General features: G+C 44.4%; 1 protein-coding gene across 3 annotated transcripts in view; it reads left to right on the top strand.

The window, feature by feature from the left end:
- The window catches only part of LOC115175156 (feline leukemia virus subgroup C receptor-related protein 2), a 48,959-nt gene that overhangs the window by 9,117 nt on the left and 18,891 nt on the right, over positions 1-20,951 (top strand). For 2 of the 3 annotated variants that reach the window (XM_029734385.1, XM_029734383.1), the window contains exons 3-4: positions 10,675-10,815; positions 17,586-17,653. In XM_029734385.1, coding sequence (XP_029590245.1) covers positions 10,675-10,815; positions 17,586-17,653 — 209 coding nt within the window. Of the gene's footprint in view, positions 1-1,731; positions 1,751-10,674; positions 10,816-17,585; positions 17,654-20,951 lie in introns of all 3 variants that reach the window. The other variant, XM_029734386.1, reaches the window with a different exon arrangement.

The following is a 20,951-nucleotide window of genomic DNA, read 5'->3' as shown; positions in this document are numbered from 1 at the left end:
CCTCAAGCAGCCTAGTCTATAGAAGAAACGTATCCGATTTAGCCTTTCTTTCCACGGTAAAAATCTGGCTTTTTTTATAAACACATTTCATGCAATTCTACTACACTTTTACTATGACTGGAGACATTTGCGTAAACTTTTTTTTAATACGACAGATGACAGGGGGGCCCTACACTGCTGACACTGACTAACAGATCAGTAAAAACTACATGGTCGATTTTAATAGGCCTACGAGAAGGGGAGACACTAATAGAATATAACGTCCAGGAGGAAACTATTGTCCAACTTTTTTAAGTGGCTCTGACCCAACAGGCTAAAGAGTAAATATACGCAGGGGGCTCACCAGGGATATGGCCGATGTTGTTCGCTCAATTAACTTGAACATTTTTATAACTAAAAGACAGATTTGGATATTAGTCTTTTCATTGTCTTCTCTTTAAATCATGCTTTAGTAGCCTATTTTGAAGGATTTAAAAATGTATTTATATACTTGTTTTGTCACATATAAACTGAATTTAGGCGAACTATTACAATTTTAGCAAACAGGAAATTATGGAGCGATTTCTGCATGTTTAAATGTAGGTGATCCAAAGGTTCGCAACAGTGGCTTGTGGACAAAACGTGGAAGCCAGGAGATGCTAAACGTTTTTATGTCAATTAAAGGTCAATTACCATGAGACTGTCCAGTTATTTGCATGTCAATCACTGGCTGACAAAATGTAATGACCGCCACAGCCCTAGGAAGGACGCCTGTATCTTTATGGTGACACCATCCAATGGTGAAATCCCTGGGCAGTTTCCTTCCTCTCCGGCAACTGAGGTAGGAAGGACGCCTGTATCTTTATGGTGACTGGGTGTATTGATACACCATCCAATGTGTAATTCATAACTTCACTATGCTCAATGGGATATTCAATGTCTTCTTTTAAAAAAAAAACATTTTACCCATCTACCAATAGGTGCCCTTCTTTGCGAGGCTAACGTCCCTTGTCTTTGTGGTTGAATCTGTTTTTTTTTGTTTTTTTTAATTAACTGCTTGACTGAGGGATGTTACATATAATTGTTTGTGTGGGGTACAGAGATGAGGTAGTCATTACAAAAATCATGATAAACATTATTATTATTGCGTACAGAGTGAGTCCAACCTTATGTGATTTAAGCACATGTTTACTCCTGAACTTGTTTAAGCTTACCATAACAAAAGGGTTAAATACTTATTGACTCAAGACATTACATTTTTTTTTAAATTAATTTGTACGATTTTCAAAAAACATAATTCCACTTTTGACATTCTGGGGTATTGTGTTTAGGCCAGTGACACAAAATCTCAAATTTTAATCTATTTTTACATTCAGGCTGTAACACAACAAAATGTGGGAAAAGTCTAGGAGTGTGAAGACTTTCTGAAAGCACTGTACAACCTGCATTTCTATGTAGCCTGGTGTTCTGATTTCTATCTCTATGTTTTATTACCTGTTCATAGCACTGACCAGTGTGTGCACCGTGCTGGAGGTTGAGTGTATCATTTTAGCTGATGAGGAAGTCATGTTTAGCCTTTGAGTGATTTCTGACCGTGTGACCTGAAGTGAATTTTGGATTATTCAATTATATTATTAAATGTTTGCATGTATATTGGTCTTTTTGAATGAATGTGTCTTCTGAATGACATATCAAATTATTCAGGCTTTTGTTGTTCTTCCTCTTTCTTGCTCATACTTCCCCCTTCTGAAGCATCTGGCCTGTATGTCAGGTATGTAAAGTGTGTGTGTGTTGGGTCCGTAGTGTGTGTGTGTGTGTGTGTGTGTTGGAGCATAGGTACGCCTGTCCACTTGTGATGTAATTTAGGACACTCAGGCTTTTACCATGAACATACGTAACATTAACAAAGAGAGAATTAGTAGACTTGACTTTATAATTCCAGAACTTTCCCTCCAGAGGAGATTGTAGAATGTCTGTCATTGTGAGAGTATGCTGGAAAGAGGTACTTGTTTAGGTACTTCTTTAGCGTTCTATAAACAGTAAACGCCTCAATACAGTTTTGGACAACACACCGATTTGTTAAGTGTGCTTTCTGACTTAGAAAAGTTAGGGGAGAAGGGCTGCGTTCTGTAGGAAGTGACCCGTTACTACAGACAGGAAATGTGTCAGCACAAAGACCCTCCGCTCTCTCTTCGTCTCTGTCTGTCTCTCTCTCTCTCTCTCTCTCCCCACTCTCGTCTGTCTGTATTTCTGTGTCTCCCCTCTTCTTATTGCTTTCTGTTTATCCCATAAACTCTTGTTTTATTTCTCATAACAAGCACAGACATGCAAAAGCAGATATTTTTTGCCGTGGCCAAGAAGCAACTGTTTTCAGCACTGAAACAAACTGGTTTAACTGATTTATTGCTGACACGTGTAGGAGTGACCGCAGACTGTAGGGAACCGTGTCATCAGGGTGTGACATACAAGTCACCCACTCAGAGGGCCGGGTCACGAGTTGTAGAGCGGAACACAACGGATGAAAACACCATTGTCTTGTTGCTTGGGGGGGAGTGGTTATTATGCTCATTGTGAAAAGCAAAAGGACATTTGTAACACCATTCTCTAGTGGTACTGTAGTGAGGTTAACACCATTCTCTAGTGGTACTGTAGTGAGGTTAACACCATTCTCTAGTGGTACTGTAGTGATGTTTACACCATTCTCTAGTAGTACTGTAGTGAGGTTAACACCATTCTCTAGTGGTACTGTAGTGAGGTTAACACCATTCTCTAGTGGTACTGTAGTGAGGTTAACACCATTCTCTAGTAGTACTGTAATGAGGTTAACACCATTCTCTAGTGGTACTGTAGTGAGATTAACAACATTCTCTAGTGGTACTGTAGTGATGTTAACACCATTCTGTTAACACCATTCTCTAGTAGTACTGTAGTGAGGTTAACACCATTCTGTTAACACCATTCTCTAGTAGTACTGTAGTGAGGTTAACACCATTCTGTTAACACCATTCTCTAGTGTTACTGTAGTGAGGTTAACACCATTCTCTAGTGGTACTGTAGTGAGGTTAACACCATTCTGTTAACACCATTCTCTAGTAGTACTGTAGTGAGGTTAACACCATTCTGTTAACACCATTCTCTAGTAGTACTGTAGTGAGGTTAACACCATTCTGTTAACACCATTCTCTAGTAGTACTGTAGTGAGGTTAACACCATTCTGTTAACACCATTCTCTAGTAGTACTGTAGTGAGGTTAACACCATTCTCTAGTAGTACTGTAGTGAGGTTAACACCATTCTGTTAACACCATTCTCTAGTAGTACTGTAGTGAGGTTAACACCATTCTCTAGTGTTACTGTAGTGAGGTTGACACCATTCTGTTAACACCATTCTCTAGTAGTACTGTAGTGAGGTTAACACCATTCTCTAGTAGTACTGTAGTGAGGTTAACACCATTCTGTTAACACCATTCTCTAGTAGTACTGTAGTGAGGTTAACACCATTCTGTTAACACCATTCTCTAGTGGTACTGTAGTGAGGTTAACACCATTCTCTAGTAGTACTGTAGTGAGGTTAACACCATTCTGTTAACACCATTCTCTAGTAGTACTGTAGTGAGGTTAACACCATTCTCTAGTTGTACTGTAGTGAGGTTAACACCATTCTCTAGTAGTACTGTAGTGAGGTTAACACCATTCTGTTAACACCATTCTCTAGTAGTACTGTAGTGAGGTTAACACCATTCTCTAGTAGTACTGTAGTGAGGTTAACACCATTCTGTTAACACCATTCTCTAGTAGTACTGTAGTGAGGTTAACAGCATTCTCTAGTGGTACTGTAGTGAGGTTAACACCATTCTGTTAACACCATTCTCTAGTAGTACTGTAGTGAGGTTAACACCATTCTCTAGTTGTACTGTAGTGAGGTTAACACCATTCTCTAGTAGTACTGTAGTGAGGTTAACACCATTCTGTTAACACCATTCTCTAGTAGTACTGTAGTGAGGTTAACACCATTCTCTAGTAGTACTGTAGTGAGGTTAACACCATTCTCTAGTTGTACTGTAGTGAGGTTAACACCATTCTCTAGTGGTACTGTAGTGAGGTTAACACCATTCTCTAGTGGTACTGTAGTGAGGTTAACACCATTCTGTTAACACCATTCTCTAGTAGTACTGTAGTGAGGTTGACACCATTCTCTAGTAGTACTGTAGTGAGGTTGACACCATTCTCTAGTAGTACTGTAGTGAGATTAACACCATTCTCTAGTGGTACTGTAATGAGGTTAACACCATTCTCTAGTAGTACTGTAGTGAGGTTAACACCATTCTCTAGTAGTACTGTAGTGAGGTTAACACCATTCTGTTAACACCATTCTCTAGTGGTACTGTAGTGAGATTAACACCATTCTCTAGTAGTACTGTAGTGAGGTTAACACCATTCTCTAGTGTTACTGTAGTGAGGTTAACACCATTCTGTTAACACCATTCTCTAGTAGTACTGTAGTGAGGTTAACACCATTCTGTTAACACCATTCTCTAGTAGTACTGTAGTGAGGTTAACACCATTCTGTTAACACCATTCTCTAGTGGTACTGTAATGAGGTTAACACCATTCTCTAGTAGTACTGTAGTGAGGTTAACACCATTCTGTTAACACCATTCTCTAGTAGTACTGTAGTGAGGTTAACACCATTCTCTAGTTGTACTGTAGTGAGGTTAACACCATTCTCTAGTAGTACTGTAGTGAGGTTAACACCATTCTGTTAACACCATTCTCTAGTGGTACTGTAGTGAGGTTAACACCATTCTGTTAACACCATTCTCTAGTAGTACTGTAGTGAGGTTAACACCATTCTCTAGTAGTACTGTAGTGAGGTTAACACCATTCTCTAGTTGTACTGTAGTGAGGTTAACACCATTCTCTAGTGGTACTGTAATGAGGTTAACACCATTCTCTAGTAGTACTGTAGTGAGGTTAACACCATTCTCTAGTAGTACTGTAGTGAGGTTAACACCATTCTGTTAACACCATTCTCTAGTAGTACTGTAGTGAGGTTAACACCATTCTGTTAACACCATTTTCTAGTGGTACTGTAGTGAGATTAACACCATTCTCTAGTGGTACTGTAGTGAGGTTAACACCATTCTGTTAACACCATTCTCTAGTGGTACTGTAATGAGATTAACACCATTCTCTAGTAGTACTGTAGTGAGGTTAACACCATTCTGTTGACACCATTCTCTAGTAGTACTGTAGTGAGGTTGACACCATTCTGTTAACACCATTCTCTAGTAGTACTGTAGTGAGGTTAACACCATTCTCTAGTAGTACTGTAGTGAGATTAACACCATTCTCTAGTAGTACTGTAGTGAGATTAACACCATTCTCTAGTGGTACTATAGTGAGATTAACACCATTCTCTAGTAGTACTGTAGTGAGGTTAACACCATTCTCTAGTAGTACTGTAGTGAGGTTAACACCATTCTCTAGTGGTACTGTAGTGAGGTTAACACCATTCTGTTAACACCATTCTCTAGTGGTACTGTAGTGAGGTTGACACCATTCTGTTAACACCATTCTCTAGTGGTACTGTAGTGAGGTTGACACCATTCTGTTAACACCATTCTCTAGTGTTACTGTAGTGAGGTTTACACCATTCTCTAGTGGTACTGTAGTGAGGTTGACACCATTCTGTTAACACCATTCTCTAGTGTTACTGTAGTGAGGCTGACACCATTCTCTAGTAGTACTGTAGTGAGGTTAACACCATTCTCTAGTGGTACTGTAGTGAGATTAACACCATTCTCTAGTGGTACTGTAGTGAGGTTAACACCATTCTCTAGTAGTACTGTAGTGAGGTTAACACCATTCTCAAGTAGTACTGTAGTGAGGTTAACACCATTCTCTAGTAGTACTGTAGTGAGGTTAACACCATTCTCTAGTAGTACTGTAGTGAGATTAACACCATTCTCTAGTAGTACTGTAGTGAGATTAACACCATTCTCTAGTGGTACTGTAATGAGGTTAACACCATTCTGTTAACACCATTCTCTAGTGGTACTGTAGTGAGGGTAACACCATTCTCTAGTGGTACTGTAGTGAGGTTAACACCATTCTGTTAACACCATTCTCTAGTAGTACTGTAGTGAGGTTGACACCATTCTGTTAACACCATTCTCTAGTAGTACTGTAGTGAGGTTAACACCATTCTCTAGTGGTACTGTAGTGATGTTAACACCATTCTCTAGTGGTACTGTAGTGATGTTAACACCATTCTCTAGTAGTACTGTAGTGAGGTTAACACCATTCTCTAGTAGTACTGTAGTGATGTTAAATGATAGAGGATGTAACCTACAGGTAGCTGGTTAGTGCAGCCTAATTAAGGCTCTTCTGCCCTTGTGTCATTCTTGTTTTGCTCTACCTACAGATGTAGGATCTTAATTTGATCACCCTGTTGCAGGAGAACCTTCCTGCAATGCAGGAAATATACAACTTGTAGTGAATTTGAGGTTTGGAAAGGATTCTGAAGTAGGGCTGCACGATACAGACAAAATATCGAATTGCAATTTGTTTTGGCCAGATATTGCGATTTTCAAACACTTAGGTGAAATCGTGACGGACATTTTTTTTCGTCGTAAAGTAGGGGATGATGGTTCTTCAAATTATTTAAAGAATGTGTTGCCTTGTAGCCACAACTCTGAGGCACTTTTTGCACAACGCTTGAATTTGGTGTAACATGTAGCTGAAATACAGTACCAGTCAAAAGTTAGGACACACCTACTCATTCCAGGGTTTTTCTTTATTTTTACTATTTTCTACATTGTAGAATAATAGTGAAGACATCAAATCTATGAAAAAACACATATGGAAACATGTACTAATCAAAAAAGTGTTAAACAAATCAAAATATATTTTACATTTTGAGAGTCTTCAAAGTAGCCACCCTTTGCCTTGATGACAGCTTTGTACATTCTTGGCATTCTCTCAACTAGCTTCGTGAGGTATTCACCTGGAATGCATTTCAATTAACAGGTGTTCCTTGTAAAGTTAATTTGTGGAATATCTTTCCTTCTTAATGCATTTGAGCCAATCAGTTGTTGTGACAAGGTAGGAATGGTATACAGAAGATAGCCCTATTTGGTAAAAGACCAAGTCCATATTATGGCAAGAACAGCTCAAATAAGCAAAGAGAAACAAATTTGTCCTTTTGGTCTGATGAGTCAAATTCTGGGTTCCAACCGCCATGTCTTTGTGAGATGCAGAGTAGGTGAACGGATGATCTCCGCATGTGTGGTTCCCACCGTGAAGCATGGAGGAGGAGGTGTGATGGTGTGGGGGTGCCTTGCTGGTGACATTGTCTGTGATTTATTAAGAATTTAAGGCACACTTAACCAGCATGGCTACCACAGCATTCTGCAGCGATACGCCGTCCCATCTGGTTTGGGCTTAGTGGGACTATCATTTGTTTTTCAACAGGACAATGACCCAACACACCTCCAGGCTGTGTAAGGGCTATTTGACCAAGAAGAAGAGTGATGGAGTGCTGCATCAGATGACCTGGCCTACACAATCACCAGACCTCAATCGACTTGAGATGGTTTGGAACGCAGAAAAGCAGCCAACAAGTGCTCAGCACATGTGGGAACTCCTTCAAGACAGTTGGAAAAGCATTCCAGGTGAAGCTGGTTGAGAGAATGCCAAGAGTGTGCAAAGCTGTCATCAAGGCAAAGGGTTGCTACTTTGAAGAATCTCAAATATGGTTAGGGTCTTGGCTCTGTTGCTAGGGTCTTGGCTCTGTTGCTAGGGTCTTGACTCTGAGTGTACTGTAGCTGAGAGTGCCAGTTCAGTGAGAACATTGTAGTTGACAGTACTTAGCAAAGAGTGCAAGCCTGCTTGTTAAGACACCCCAGGGAATACTGTAGTTTAGAGATAGTAACGAAGTATTCTGCACACAAACAAAGACATCTGCAGCATCCCCCCCCCCCTTGACTCCTGGCTGAAAACCTGCTCTCTCAGGAGAATGGCAGCTTGAAGCATGTCATAGATCAAGCAAGTACAGCTCACCACTCCAGTCCACAGGCTTTTAGGCTTTCAGCTAGATGACAAAAACATGCTTTCAAGGATTAAAAGACAGAGTAACAGTAACAAAAAACATTTCTCAGACCCAAAGGAATGTCACCTGTTGAATTCTGACTGATGCATATCCTGTTTGAGTTGGCAAAGCCCCAATTACAAGACTGAGGTGTAACCTGTTAAACACCTTCCAATATTTGCATGTTCAAACAATAATCTGTAGGCCTATATTCTCTCTATAAATGGATGAAGGCCAGTTCTTAGGTGTGTGTGTGTGTGTGTGTGTGTGTGTGTGTGTGTGTGTGTGTGTGTTTATCTGGAAGAGTACAGTAATCATTTAGAAATTAGATGGGACAATTCCCTGCCGCAGTGCGTTTCCAAGGACACCAGGACACACTGAGATGAAAGAATAATCTGTTTATTCTTTAGGCCTACACTACCGTTCCAGATTATTCCTTAATCTCAGTTTCATATACACTACCGTTCCAGATTATTCCTTAATCTCAGCTTCATATACACTACCGTTCCAGATTATTCCTTAACCTCAGTTTCATATACACTACCGTTCCAGATTATTTCTTAATCTCAGCTTCATATACACTACCGTTCCAGATTATTCCTTAACCTCAGTTTCATATACACTACCGTTCCAGATTATTCCTTAATCTCAGTTTCATATACACTACCGTTCCAGATTATTCCTTAATCTCAGCTTCATATACACTACCTTTCAAACGTTTGGAATCACTTAGAAATGTCCTTGTTTTTGAAAGAAAAATCAAATTTTCCCATTTAAAATAACATCAAATTGATCAGAAATTCAATTTATTTCCTCTGTCCAGTGTCTTGTGTTCTTTTGCCCATCTTAATCTTTTCTTTTTATTGGCCAGTCTGAGATATGGCTTTTTCTTTGCAACTCTGCCTAGAAGGCCAGCATCCCAGAGTCGCCTCTTCACTGTTGACGTTGAGACTGGTGTTTTGCGGGTACTATTTAATGAAGCTGCCAGTTGAGGACTTGTGAGGCGTCTGTTTCTTAAACTAGACACTGAAATGTACTTGTCCTCTTGCTCAGTTGTGCACCGGGGCCTCCCACTCCTTTTTCTATTCTGGTTAGAGCCAGTTTGCGCTGTTCTGTGAAGGGAGTAGTACATGGCGTTGTACGAGATCTTCAGTTTCTTGGCAATTTCTCGCATGGAATAGCCTTCATTTCTCAGAACAAGAATAGACTGACGAGTTTCAGAAGAAAGTTCTTTGTTTCTGACCATTTTGAGCCTGTAATCAAACCCACAAATGCTGATGCTCCAGATACTCAACTAGTCTAAAGAAGGACAGTTTTATTGCTTCTTTAATGAGCACAACAGTTTCAGCTGTGCTAACAATTTCAAAAGGGTTTTCTAATGATCAATTAGCATTTTAAAATGATAAACTTGGATTAGCTAACACAACGTGCCATTGGAACACAGGAGTGATGGTTGCTGATAATGGGCCTCTGTACGCCTACATAGATATTCCATAAAAAATCAGCCGCTTCCAGCTACAATAGTCACTTACAACATTAACAATGTCTACACTGTGTTTCTGATCAATTTAATGTTATCCATCCCCCCTCCCTCTCTCCATCCCCCCTCCCTCTCTCCATCCCCCTCCCTCTCTCCATCTCCCCTCCCTCTCTCCATCTCCCCTCCCTCTCTCCATCCCCCCCTCCCTCTCTCCATCCCCCCTCCCTCTCTCCATCCCCCCTCCCTCTCTCCATCCCCCTCCCTCTCTCCATCCCCCCCTCCCTCTCTCCATCTCCCCTCCCTCTCACTATCTCTCCATCCCCCCTCCCTCTCTCCATCTCCCCTCTCTCTCACCATCTCTCCATCCCCCCCCTCCCTCTCTCCATCCCCCCTCCCTCTCTCCATCCCCCCTCCCTCTCTCCATCTCCCCTCCATCTCTCCATCTCCCCTCCCTCTCTCCATCTCCCCTCCCTCTCTCTATCCCCCTCCCTCTCTCCATCTCCCCTCCCTCTCACCATCTCCCCTTCCCTCCTCTCCATCTCCCCTCCCTCTCTCCATCCCCCCTCCCTCTCTCCATCCCCCCTCCCTCTCTCCATCCCCCCTCCCTCTCTCCATCCCCCCTCCCTCTCTCCATCTCCCCTCCCTCTCTCCATCCCCCCTCCCTCTCTCCATCTCCCCTCCCTCTCACCATCCCCCCCTCCCTCTCTCCATCCCCCCTCCCTCTCTCCATCCCCCCCTCCCTCTCACCATCTCTCCATCCCCCCTCCCTCTCTCCATCTCCCCTCCCCCCTCCCCTCCCATCCCCCCTCCCTCTCTCCATCCCCCCCTCCCTCTCTCCATCCCCCCTCCCTCTCTCCATCTCCCCTCCCTCTCACCATCCCCCCCTCCCTCTCTCCATCCCCCCTCCCTCTCTCCATCCCCCCCTCCCTCTCACCATCTCTCCATCCCCCCTCCCTCTCTCCATCTCCCCTCCCCCCTCCCCTCTCATCTCCCCTCCCTCTCTCCATCCCCCCTCCCTCTCTCCATCCCCCCCTCCCTCTCTCCATCCCCCCCTCCCTCTCTCCATCCCCCCTCCCTCTCTCCACCCCCCCTCCCCTCTCCATCCCCCCTCCCTCTCTCCACAGTGTTCCAGGAGCGTCCGGAGCTTCCTCCCACCCAGGCCCAGGCCACAGCTCGCTGCATCCCTCCAGAACAGTACTCCTACACCGCCTCCATCCTCAGGCTGCTCCGAAACAAACCCTTCCTCCTCCTCATCCTCACATACGGTTAGTACACCACCCTGGTAATCACTATTGTAACTATTCTACCACACTACTGAACCGAGCCAAGCTGAACCATGCCAAACTGAGCTGAGCCAAGCTGTACTGGGCTGAACCAGGTTTTGGGGTGTCTTCAGTACTTGGTGAACGACCATTCTGGGGCGGCAGGGTAGCCTAGTGGTTAGCGCGTTGGACTAGTAACCGAGAAGTTGCAAGTTCAAATCCCTGAGCTGACAAGGTAAAAATCTGTTGTTCTGACCCTGAACAAGGCAGTTAACCCACTGTTCCTAGGCTGTCATTGTAAATAAGAATTTGTTCTTAACTGACTTGACTAGATTAAAATAAAGGTTAAATAAATACAATTCTATTACAAGCAAAGAAGGTTTTTCTGAAGCCAGGAGGAAGCGTGATAAGCTAGGGTTATAAAAGTCTGATAATGATCGTCACTGTCAGTCTGATCTACCACAGTAGAACAACCAGTCTTTAGTTGTCAGGTGGTTGTTGGTGCGTTCGTATGGTACTCAGGAAGTCCTACCTCCACTGGACCGTTTGGGTTAACCGAGCTACCTGTTTGTTACTATCTTTTGGTTCCGAAAGGTCAAAATGTCAGTGATGAAACGTCATAAACTGGTCGTCATTCTGAACCCGGGTTTCCCACTAGGAAGGACTACCTAGTGGTTATTTCCGAATCGGGAACTTGGCCTCTCCAAGTTTCCGATTTTAGTATCCGACGAACCATATTTCCCACACTGCATCACAGGTACACCGTTTAATGTATTATTTCTATGGGAAAGGACTCTGTGCTGGCTAGGATGCTATTGGTTGTCCCAAACAGAGGAAGTGTTATGCTCTCATGTTCCTTTCATTACAGTCTCATAAATTCATGTCAGACTTATTGCCTGTTTAACACTCAGATGTTACAAGTTTTTGACCCGAAAGGTTAAACGTTTATTGATAATTCAGTTATTATCATGGGTTAAATGTATTTTGGTCTGTAGTAGTGCACTATATAGGGAATAGGGCTCTGGTCTATAGTAGTGCACTATATAGGGAATAGGGCTCTGGTCTATAGTAGTACCACTATATAGGGAATAGGGCTCTGGTCTATAGTAGTGCACTATATAGGGAATAGGGCTCTGGTCTATAGTAGTACCACTATATAGGGAATAGGGCTCTGGTCTAAAGTAGTGCCACTATATAGGGAATAGGGCTCTGGTCTATAGTAGTGCACTATATAGGGAATAGGGCTCTGGTCTAAAGTAGTGCACTATATAGGGCTCTGGTCTATAGTTGTGCACTATATAGGGAATAGGGCTCTGTTCTACAGTAGTGTACTATATAGGGAATAGGGCTCTGGTCTATAGTAGTGCACTATATAGGGAATAGGGCTCTGTTCTACAGTAGTGTACTATATAGGGAATAGGGCTCTGGTCTATAGTAGTGCACTATATAGGGAATAGGGCTCTGGTCTATAGTTGTGCACTATATAGGGAATAGGGCTCTGGTCTATAGTAGTACCACTATATAGGGAATAGGGCTCTGGTCTATAGTAGTACCACTATATAGGGAATAGGGCCCTGGTCTGTAGTAGTGCACTATATAGGGAATAGTATCAGCTTGGTTTTGTCTCCTCTCCTGACCTCTCTGATATGGGTTAGGGTCATTGTCTGGGCAAGGTGGATAATGGTGTCCTTGTTGTGTACCAGGACATTAAACTAAACTGCTAAGGCCATGCTGTGTGTGTGTGATACTGTGAGTCTCTACACTGTGTGTGATACTGTGTGTCTCTACACTGTGTGTCTCTACACTGTGTGTGATACTGTGTCTCTACACTGTGTGTGTGTGTGATACTGTGTGTCTCTACACTGTGTGTGTGTGTGTGTGTGATACTGTGTGTCTCTACACTGTGTGTCTCTACACTGTGTGTGATACTGTGTGTCTCTACACTGTGTGTCTCTACACTGTGTGTGATACTGTGTGTCTCTACACTGTGTGTCTCTACACTGTGTGTGTGTGTGTGATACTGTGTGTCTCTACACTGTGTGTGTGTGTGTGATACTGTGTGTCTCTACACTGTGTGTGTGTGTGTGATACTGTGTGTCTCTACACTGTGTGTGTGTGTGATACTGTGTGTCTCTACACTGTGTGTGATACTGTGGCTACATGTGTTTCCCCCTGGCCTGGTTTCACTACTAGAGCTGTTGCGGTCACGACATTTCGTCTGCCGATGATTATCAAGCAAATAACTGTCGGTCTCGTGGTAATTTACAGCACGTGAGTTTCAAGTTTGTGGAAGACAATTTTCACCATTTAAAAATGCACCTTTTATCATAAAAGCTTAACGCTCATAATTTCATTTGTGGTCATTTTAGATAATGGTGTTTTTCCAGCTAAAGGAGCATTTGCAGTTATAGCCTACTGCCGTGTGCGCATTGCTGCGCTTGTAATGTGAAGAAATAGCCTAATAGTTTATCCCCCAAAAATGTGCTAAACGTTCTGATCTTAATCAATCAAATGTATTTATAAAGCCCTTTTTACATCAGCTGATATCTCAAAGTGCTGTACAGAAATCCAGCCTAAAACCCCCAAACAGACAACAAGCAATGCAGGGGTAGAAGCATCTGATGCGTCAGCCTCATTGCTTTTAAAGGTTTTTGGGATGCCAGTGTTTGTATTCATTTGGGATCTATCACATCCTACAACTGTCCCAGACTATGTTCTGGAATACTTATTTCTCGCACAGAACAGAATAAGTCAACTTTTGTACTAATGGGGGATAATAGATAGGCTAGTGCTTTTCCTTTTTTTTCTTTGTTAGGCCTACTCATCTTGTTGGCTGACGACAAAGTAAATGTGGACAGTTCTTCCAATATCTTAAAATATGCACCTCGGAATTGGATAAGGATGCGTCCCCGACGTGTCTGTCTTCACTTGTAGCCTGTGAGAAAGACCCGATCACCTGATGCAGAGCCGTGTGAGTGAGAGGTGCTTCGGAGCAGAATTCAGGAAGAAGGGCTGCAAAAGGCATGGATTTTCTTTTTTTTTAGGGTGCATTATGGCCGCACAAAGGGGATGTGAGGCAGTATAAAGTGCTTCTCTGGTTTAAAAAATAATAATTAAGTATGTAGGAGGACCTATTTAATTAACATTAACACATTTAGTATCTCCTGGCTTCCACACACAGCCTACAAGCCACTGATTCAGACCTTTTGGAACGTCTACATTTTAAAAAGTCTAATAAATCCATGTAATATAGTCTACACCATCACAATAAATCCATGTAATATAGCACCTACACCATCACAATAAATCCATGTAATATAGTCTACACCATCACAATAAATCCATGTAATATAGTCTACACCATCACAATAAATCCATGTAATATAGTCTACACCATCACAGTAAATCCATGTAATATAGCACCTACACCTTCACAATAAATCCATAATTTATTTTAGACAGGTCTAAAGAAACATGATATGAAGAAAATGTAGTCTATTTCAGAAGAACAGAATAGAACAGAACAGAATAGAACAGACAACTCTGAGTTGTCCTGATCTGGTTATGCCATATGGCTGTGGGCTACACTAGTTCATTTAGCAGGTCCTGATCTGGTTATGCCATATGGCTGAGGGCTACACTAGTTCATTTAGCAGGTCCTGATCTGGTTGTGCCATATGGCTGAGGGCTACACTAGTTCATTTAGCAGGTCCTGATCTGGTTGTGTCATATGGCTGTGGGCTACACTAGTTCATTTAGCAGGTCCTGATCTGGTTGTGCCATATGGCTGAGGGCTACACTAGTTCATTTAGCAGGTCCTGATCTGGTTGTGCCATATGGCTGTGGGCTACACTAGTTCATTTAGCAGGTCCTGATCTGGTTATGCCATATGGCTGTGGGCTACACTAGTTCATTTAGCAGGTCCTGATGTGGCTAGGCCATATGGCTGTGGGCTACACTAGTTCATTTAGCAGGTCCTGATCTGGTTATGCCATATGGCTGTGGGCTACACTAGTTCATTTAGCAGGTCCTGATCTGGTTATGCCATATGGCTGTGGGCTACACTAGTTCATTTAGCAGGTCCTGATCTGACTAGGCCATATGGCTGTGGGCTACACTAGTTCATTTAGCAGGTCCTGATCTGGTTATGCCATATGGCTGTGGGCTACACTAGTTCATTTAGCAGGTCCTGATCTGGTTGTGCCATATGGCTGTGGGCTACACTAGTTCATTTAGCAGGTCCTGATCTGGTTATGCCATATGGCTGTGGGCTACACTAGTTCATTTAGCAGGTCCTGATCTGGTTATGCCATATGGCTGAGGGCTACACTAGTTCATTTAGCAGGTCCTGATCTGGTTGTGCCATATGGCTGAGGGCTACACTAGTTCATTTAGCAGGTCCTGATCTGGTTATGCCATATGGCTGAGGGCTACACTAGTTCATTTAGCAGGTCCTGATCTGGTTATGCCATATGGCTGAGGGCTACACTAGTTCATTTAGCAGGTCCTGATCTGGTTATGCCATATGGCTGTGGGCTACACTAGTTCATTTAGCAGGTCCTGATGTGGCTGTGTCATATGGCTGTGGGGCTACACTAGTTCATTTAGCAGGTCCTGATGTGGCTATGCCATATGGCTGTGGGCTACACTAGTTCATTTAGCAGGTCCTGATCTGGTTATGCCATATGGCTGTGGGCTACACTAGTTCATTTAGCAGGTCCTGATGTGGCTGTGTCATATGGCTGAGGGCTACACTAGTTCATTTAGCAGGTCCTGATCTGGTTATGCCATATGGCTGTGGGCTACACTAGTTCATTTAGCAGGTCCTGATCTGGTTGTGCCATATGGCTGAGGGCTACACTAGTTCATTTAGCAGGTCCTGATGTGGCTGTGTCATATGGCTGTGGGGCTACACTAGTTCATTTAGCAGACAAGATTTGCTTAGAATTCCGTGGCATTATTTTATAGTATGAAGAATACAATCGAACGAAGCTGAATAAAATAGAACGGATATTTTCTCCTAACGATTTGAGGGAGTGCGCACATTCAGCTATTCTGTGTTGAGCGGTTAACAAAGAAATATACAATCTACGTTTTAAAAAAGTACAGTACATTTTGTTACGTGACATTTAACATTGTATGTACATAAGAGGCATACAACACGGATATAATTTACCTTTTTAAATCTCCTTTTTAAAAATCTTAGCCAAAGATATGTAACAGTAGAAAAGACAGTCCATAACAATATCTTAGACTGCACTGTTGATATATCTGAAATACTGTAGTGTTTTTACATTTGCCCAAAAATAAAAATAAACGTTCACAGTGAAACTTTTTTTTACTGAGGGCAAAAAAGTTTTACTGTGAATGTTTCTTTTAATTTTATATTTTATTTTATATAACAATATTTACCATTTGTAGCTTCCCTTTGAGTCAATGTTTTGTGTTCCTTTACTCAACTAGTAGTAAAGCACAGGTTAGGCTAAATAATGTTTTGTATTAGGCTCTACAACCCTTGTAAAGTGGATTAATGCGCTTCATTTTAAGAAGTTATTTGGCCACTTTAGTTGTGATGCAAACCTTATCAAAACATATAGGCCGATGAGCTAGGCTACATGAGAGGCGTGCGACTATGATTTATAAAAAGTCACCAAAAAAGGCATTGTTTCTTACGCTGGGCATCATTCACAAGTGATAGGCTAATATTGTCACACATCAGACTATTCTTGGTTTAATCTTGTCATTTACATATACTAAATAATGTATTTGTGACATTAGTTTTTATTTAGAATGGACAATTTTCATGCACCTGTCTGAAACAAGGTCAAGGGAAAAAATACATGACATCTATGCACTTAAATAGCAAATGGAGGACACTTTTCCCGTGGTTCATTTTCATGCCATCCAGGTAGGCTATACTCCTGTTGTAAAGAGATGCAATGTGCTTAATGTTAGGAAAGTTGAGAAATAAATATAGTAGGCCTAGCCTATAGAAAGCTGATGGGATCCTCCTCTTTTTAATAGAGGCCATCACTCTGTTTTATCACGCAATTGCATAGACTATAGAACTCATAGGCTCTCATGAAGTGTTTGATTAGATTTTCCATTACATTTACCGTAATTTCCGGACTATAAGCCGCAACTTTTTTCCCACGCTTTGAACCTCGCGGCTTAAACAATGACGCGGCTAATATATGGATTTTTCCCGCTTTCAAATTTTTTGTTACAAGCCGTGTTTCGTTAAAGCCTGTGTAAAGTTAATTTGTTTCAACGTACCGGTAGGCACCTGCGGCTTATAGACATGTGCGGCTTATTTATGTTCAAAATATATATATTTTTTAAATTCAGTGGGTGCGGCTTATATTCAGGTGCCCTCAATAGTCCGGAAATTACGGTACATTGATGTCAGAGTGATTAGAGGGACAATAGAGTGCTGAGTACCAGGCAGTTAGCTAGTTTGGTAGGCTACTAATGACCATCCAGCAGCATCAGAGCTTGGAGAAACCTAATTACCGTGACTAAACGGTCACGTGGAATTTGACTGCAGTCATGACTCGTGACCAACGGCGTGGCGGTAATACGGTCACCGTAACAACCCTAACCACTACCTCTCTCTCTCTCTCTCCTGACTCACTGATCCCCTTTGCCTCTGTTAATACTGTTATCAACCACGGACGGGCGACCTACCTCTAACGTCAACCCTTATTGGCTGCTCTCCGAGTGTGCCGAGTCCCTATTGGCTGTATCTCACTGTGTCTCTCTCTCTCCCACAGGACTGAACGTGGGCTGCTTCTATGCTGTTGGCACACTACTGAACCGCATGATCATCGAACATTACCCTGTAAGTGCTGCCCTTCTTTCCTCCACTCACTGTGTGGACCACAGGAGGCTGCTGAAGGGAGGACGGCTCACAACGGCTCACAGCCTCCTGTGGTGTATATACAATTAAGTTCTGACCCTGACCCTGTTGGCTCTACAGTGCATTATGGGAACACTGTAACTCAGTTCTGACCCTGTTGGATCTACAGTGCATTATGGGAACACTAGAACTCAGTTCTGAACCTGTTGGCTCTACAGTGCATTATGGGAACACTGTAACTCAGTTCTGACCCTGTTGGATCTACAGTGCATTATGGGAACACTGTAACTCAGTTCTGAACCTGTTGGCTCTACAGTGCATTATGGGAACACTGGGACTATTCATTGAAAACAGTGCAACTACAGCTGGAGCGAGTCTCATTTAGATCACAATAGACACACTGTTGTCGTTCCCTCTTCTGCTGTACCCTATAGCATGTCCTGATCGCTCTGCTCTTTACTGCAGCCCGCGGGCACTGAAACACTACAGTCAAACACAGCATTGAAATACTGGAACAAGAATAATTTGAGTAACAATACAGGCATTATGCCAAGTAGCCTACAGTATATGATAAATGATAAGGAGAGACGACTCGATGACTACCCTGTAAGTCCTGATCGCTTCCCTGTATGTGGGGATATAAAGACCAGCAGGAACATGTACAGTAGACCCCACTCCAGACATTATCGTCCTTCCCTCATTTACTGCACCCTGTAAGTCCGATCCTCTTTATGTGGCCACTGGAACATGACCATATGATTAGGTTAACAATGGATACATTATTCTACAAGTATAGTAAAAGGTTAAAAGACATTACTGTAAGTGATTTGAACCAAGACTCTTTACCAAACACGGCCCCGGTGTTCACCCCTTACCTAACGGCCCCGGTGTTCCCCCCCTTACCTAACGGCCCCGGTGTTCCCCCCCTTACCTAACACGGTGTTCCCCCCCTTACCTAACACGGTGTTCCCCCCTTACCTAACACGGTGTTCCCCCCTTACCTAACACGGTGTTCCCCCCTTACCTAACACGTCCCCGGTGTTCCCCCCTTACCTAACACGTCCCCGGTGTTCCCCCCTTACCTAACACGGTGTTCCCCCCCTTACCTAACACGGTGTTCCCCCCTTACCAAACACGGTGTTCCCCCCCTTACCTAACACGGTGTTCCCCCCCTTACCTAACACGGTGTTCCCCCCCTTACCAAACACGGTGTTCCCCCCCTTACCTAACACGGCCCCGGTGTTCCCCCCTTACCTAACACGGTGTTCCCCCCCTTACCTAACACGGCCCCGGTGTTCCCCCCTTACCAAACACGGTGTTCCCCCCTTACCTAACACGGTGTTCCCCCCTTACCTAACACGGTGTTCCCCCCCTTACCTAACACGGTGTTCCCCCCTTACCAAACACGGTGTTCCCCCCTTACCTAACACGGTGTTCCCCCCTTACCTAACACAGCCCCGGTGTTCCCCCCTTACCAAACACGGTGTTCCCCCCTTACCAAACACGGTGTTCCCCCCTTACCAAACACGGTGTTCCCCCCTTACCTAACACGGTGTTCCCCCCTTACCTAACACGGTGTTCCCCCCTTACCTAACACAGCCCCGGTGTTCCCCCCTTACCTAACACGGTGTTCCCCCCCTTACCTAACACGGCCCCGGTGTTCCCCCCTTACCTAACACGGTGTTCCCCCCCTTACCAAACACGGTGTTCCCCCCCTTACCAAACACGGTGTTCCCCCCTTACCTAACACGGTGTTCCCCCCTTACCAAACACGGTGTTCCCCCCCTTACCTAACACGGTGTTCCCCCCTTACCAAACACGGTGTTCCCCCCTTACCTAACACGGCCCCGGTGTTCCCCCCTTACCTAACACGGTGTTCACCCCTTACCTAACACGGTGTTCCCCCCTTACCTAACACGTCCCCGGTGTTCCCCCCTTACCTAACACGGTGTTCACCCCTTACCTAACCCGGTGTTCCCCCCTTACCAAACCCGGTGTTCCCCCCTTACCAAACCCGGTGTTCACCCCTTACCAAACACGGTGTTCCCCCCTTACCTAACACGGTGTTCCCCCCTTACCAAACCCGGTGTTCACCCCTTACCTAACACGGTGTTCCCCCCTTACCTAACACGGTGTTCCCCCCTTACCTAACACAGCCCCGGTGTTCCCCCCTTACCTAACACGGCCCCGGTGTTCCCCCCTTACCTAACACGGCCCCGGTGTTCCCCCCTTACCAAACACGGTGTTCCCCCCTTACCTAACACGTCCCCGGTGTTCCCCCCTTACCAAACACGGTGTTCCCCCCTTACCTAACACGGTGTTCCCCCCTTACCTAACGGCCCCCGGTGTTCCCCCCTTACCAAACACGGCCCCGGTGTTCACCCCTTACCAAACACGGTGTTCACCCCTTACCTAACACGTCCCCGGTGTTCCCCCCCCTTACCTAACGGCCCCGGTGTTCCCCCCTTACCAAACACGGCCCCGGTGTTCACCCCTTACCAAACACGGTGTTCCCCCCTTACCTAACACGGTGTTCCCCCCTTACCTAACACGGTGTTCCCCCCTTACCTAACACGGTGTTCCCCCCTTACCTAACACGGTGTTCCCCCCTTACCTAACACGGCCCCGGTGTTCACCCCTTACCAAACACGGTGTTCCCCCCTTACCTAACACGGTGTTCCCCCCTTACCAAACACGGTGTTCCCCCCTTACCTAACACGGTGTTCCCCCCTTACCTAACACGGTGTTCCCCCCTTACCTAACACGGTGTTCCCCCCTTACCAAACACGGTGTTCCCCCCTTACCTAACACGGCCCCGGTGTTCCCCCCTTACCTAACACGGTGTTCCCCCCTTACCAAACACGGTGTTCCCCCCTTACCTAACACGGTGTTCCCCCCTTACCTAACACGGTGTTCCCCCCTTACCTAACGGCCCCGGTGTTCCCCCCTTACCTAACGGCCCCGGTGTTCCCCCCTTACCTAACGGCCCCGGTGTTCCCCCCTTACCTAACGGCCCCGGTGTTCCCCCCTTACCTAACCCGGTGTTCCCCCCCTTACCTAACGGCCCCGGTGTTCCCCCCTTACCAAACACGGTGTTCCCCCCCTTACCAAACACGTCCCCGGTGTTCCCCCCTTACCAAACACGGTGTTCCCCCCTTACCTAACACGGTGTTCCCCCCTTACCAAACACGGTGTTCCCCCCTTACCTAACACGGTGTTCCCCCCTTACCTAACACGGTGTTCCCCCCTTACCTAACACGGTGTTCCCCCCTTACCTAAC

This window comes from Salmo trutta, chromosome 35, assembly GCF_901001165.1.
Source record: "Salmo trutta chromosome 35, fSalTru1.1, whole genome shotgun sequence".
In the NCBI taxonomy this organism is placed as follows: Eukaryota; Metazoa; Chordata; class Actinopteri; order Salmoniformes; family Salmonidae; genus Salmo; species Salmo trutta.
Note: the sequence above shows the minus strand (reverse complement) of the source record. Positions and strands in the feature narration are given on the sequence as shown.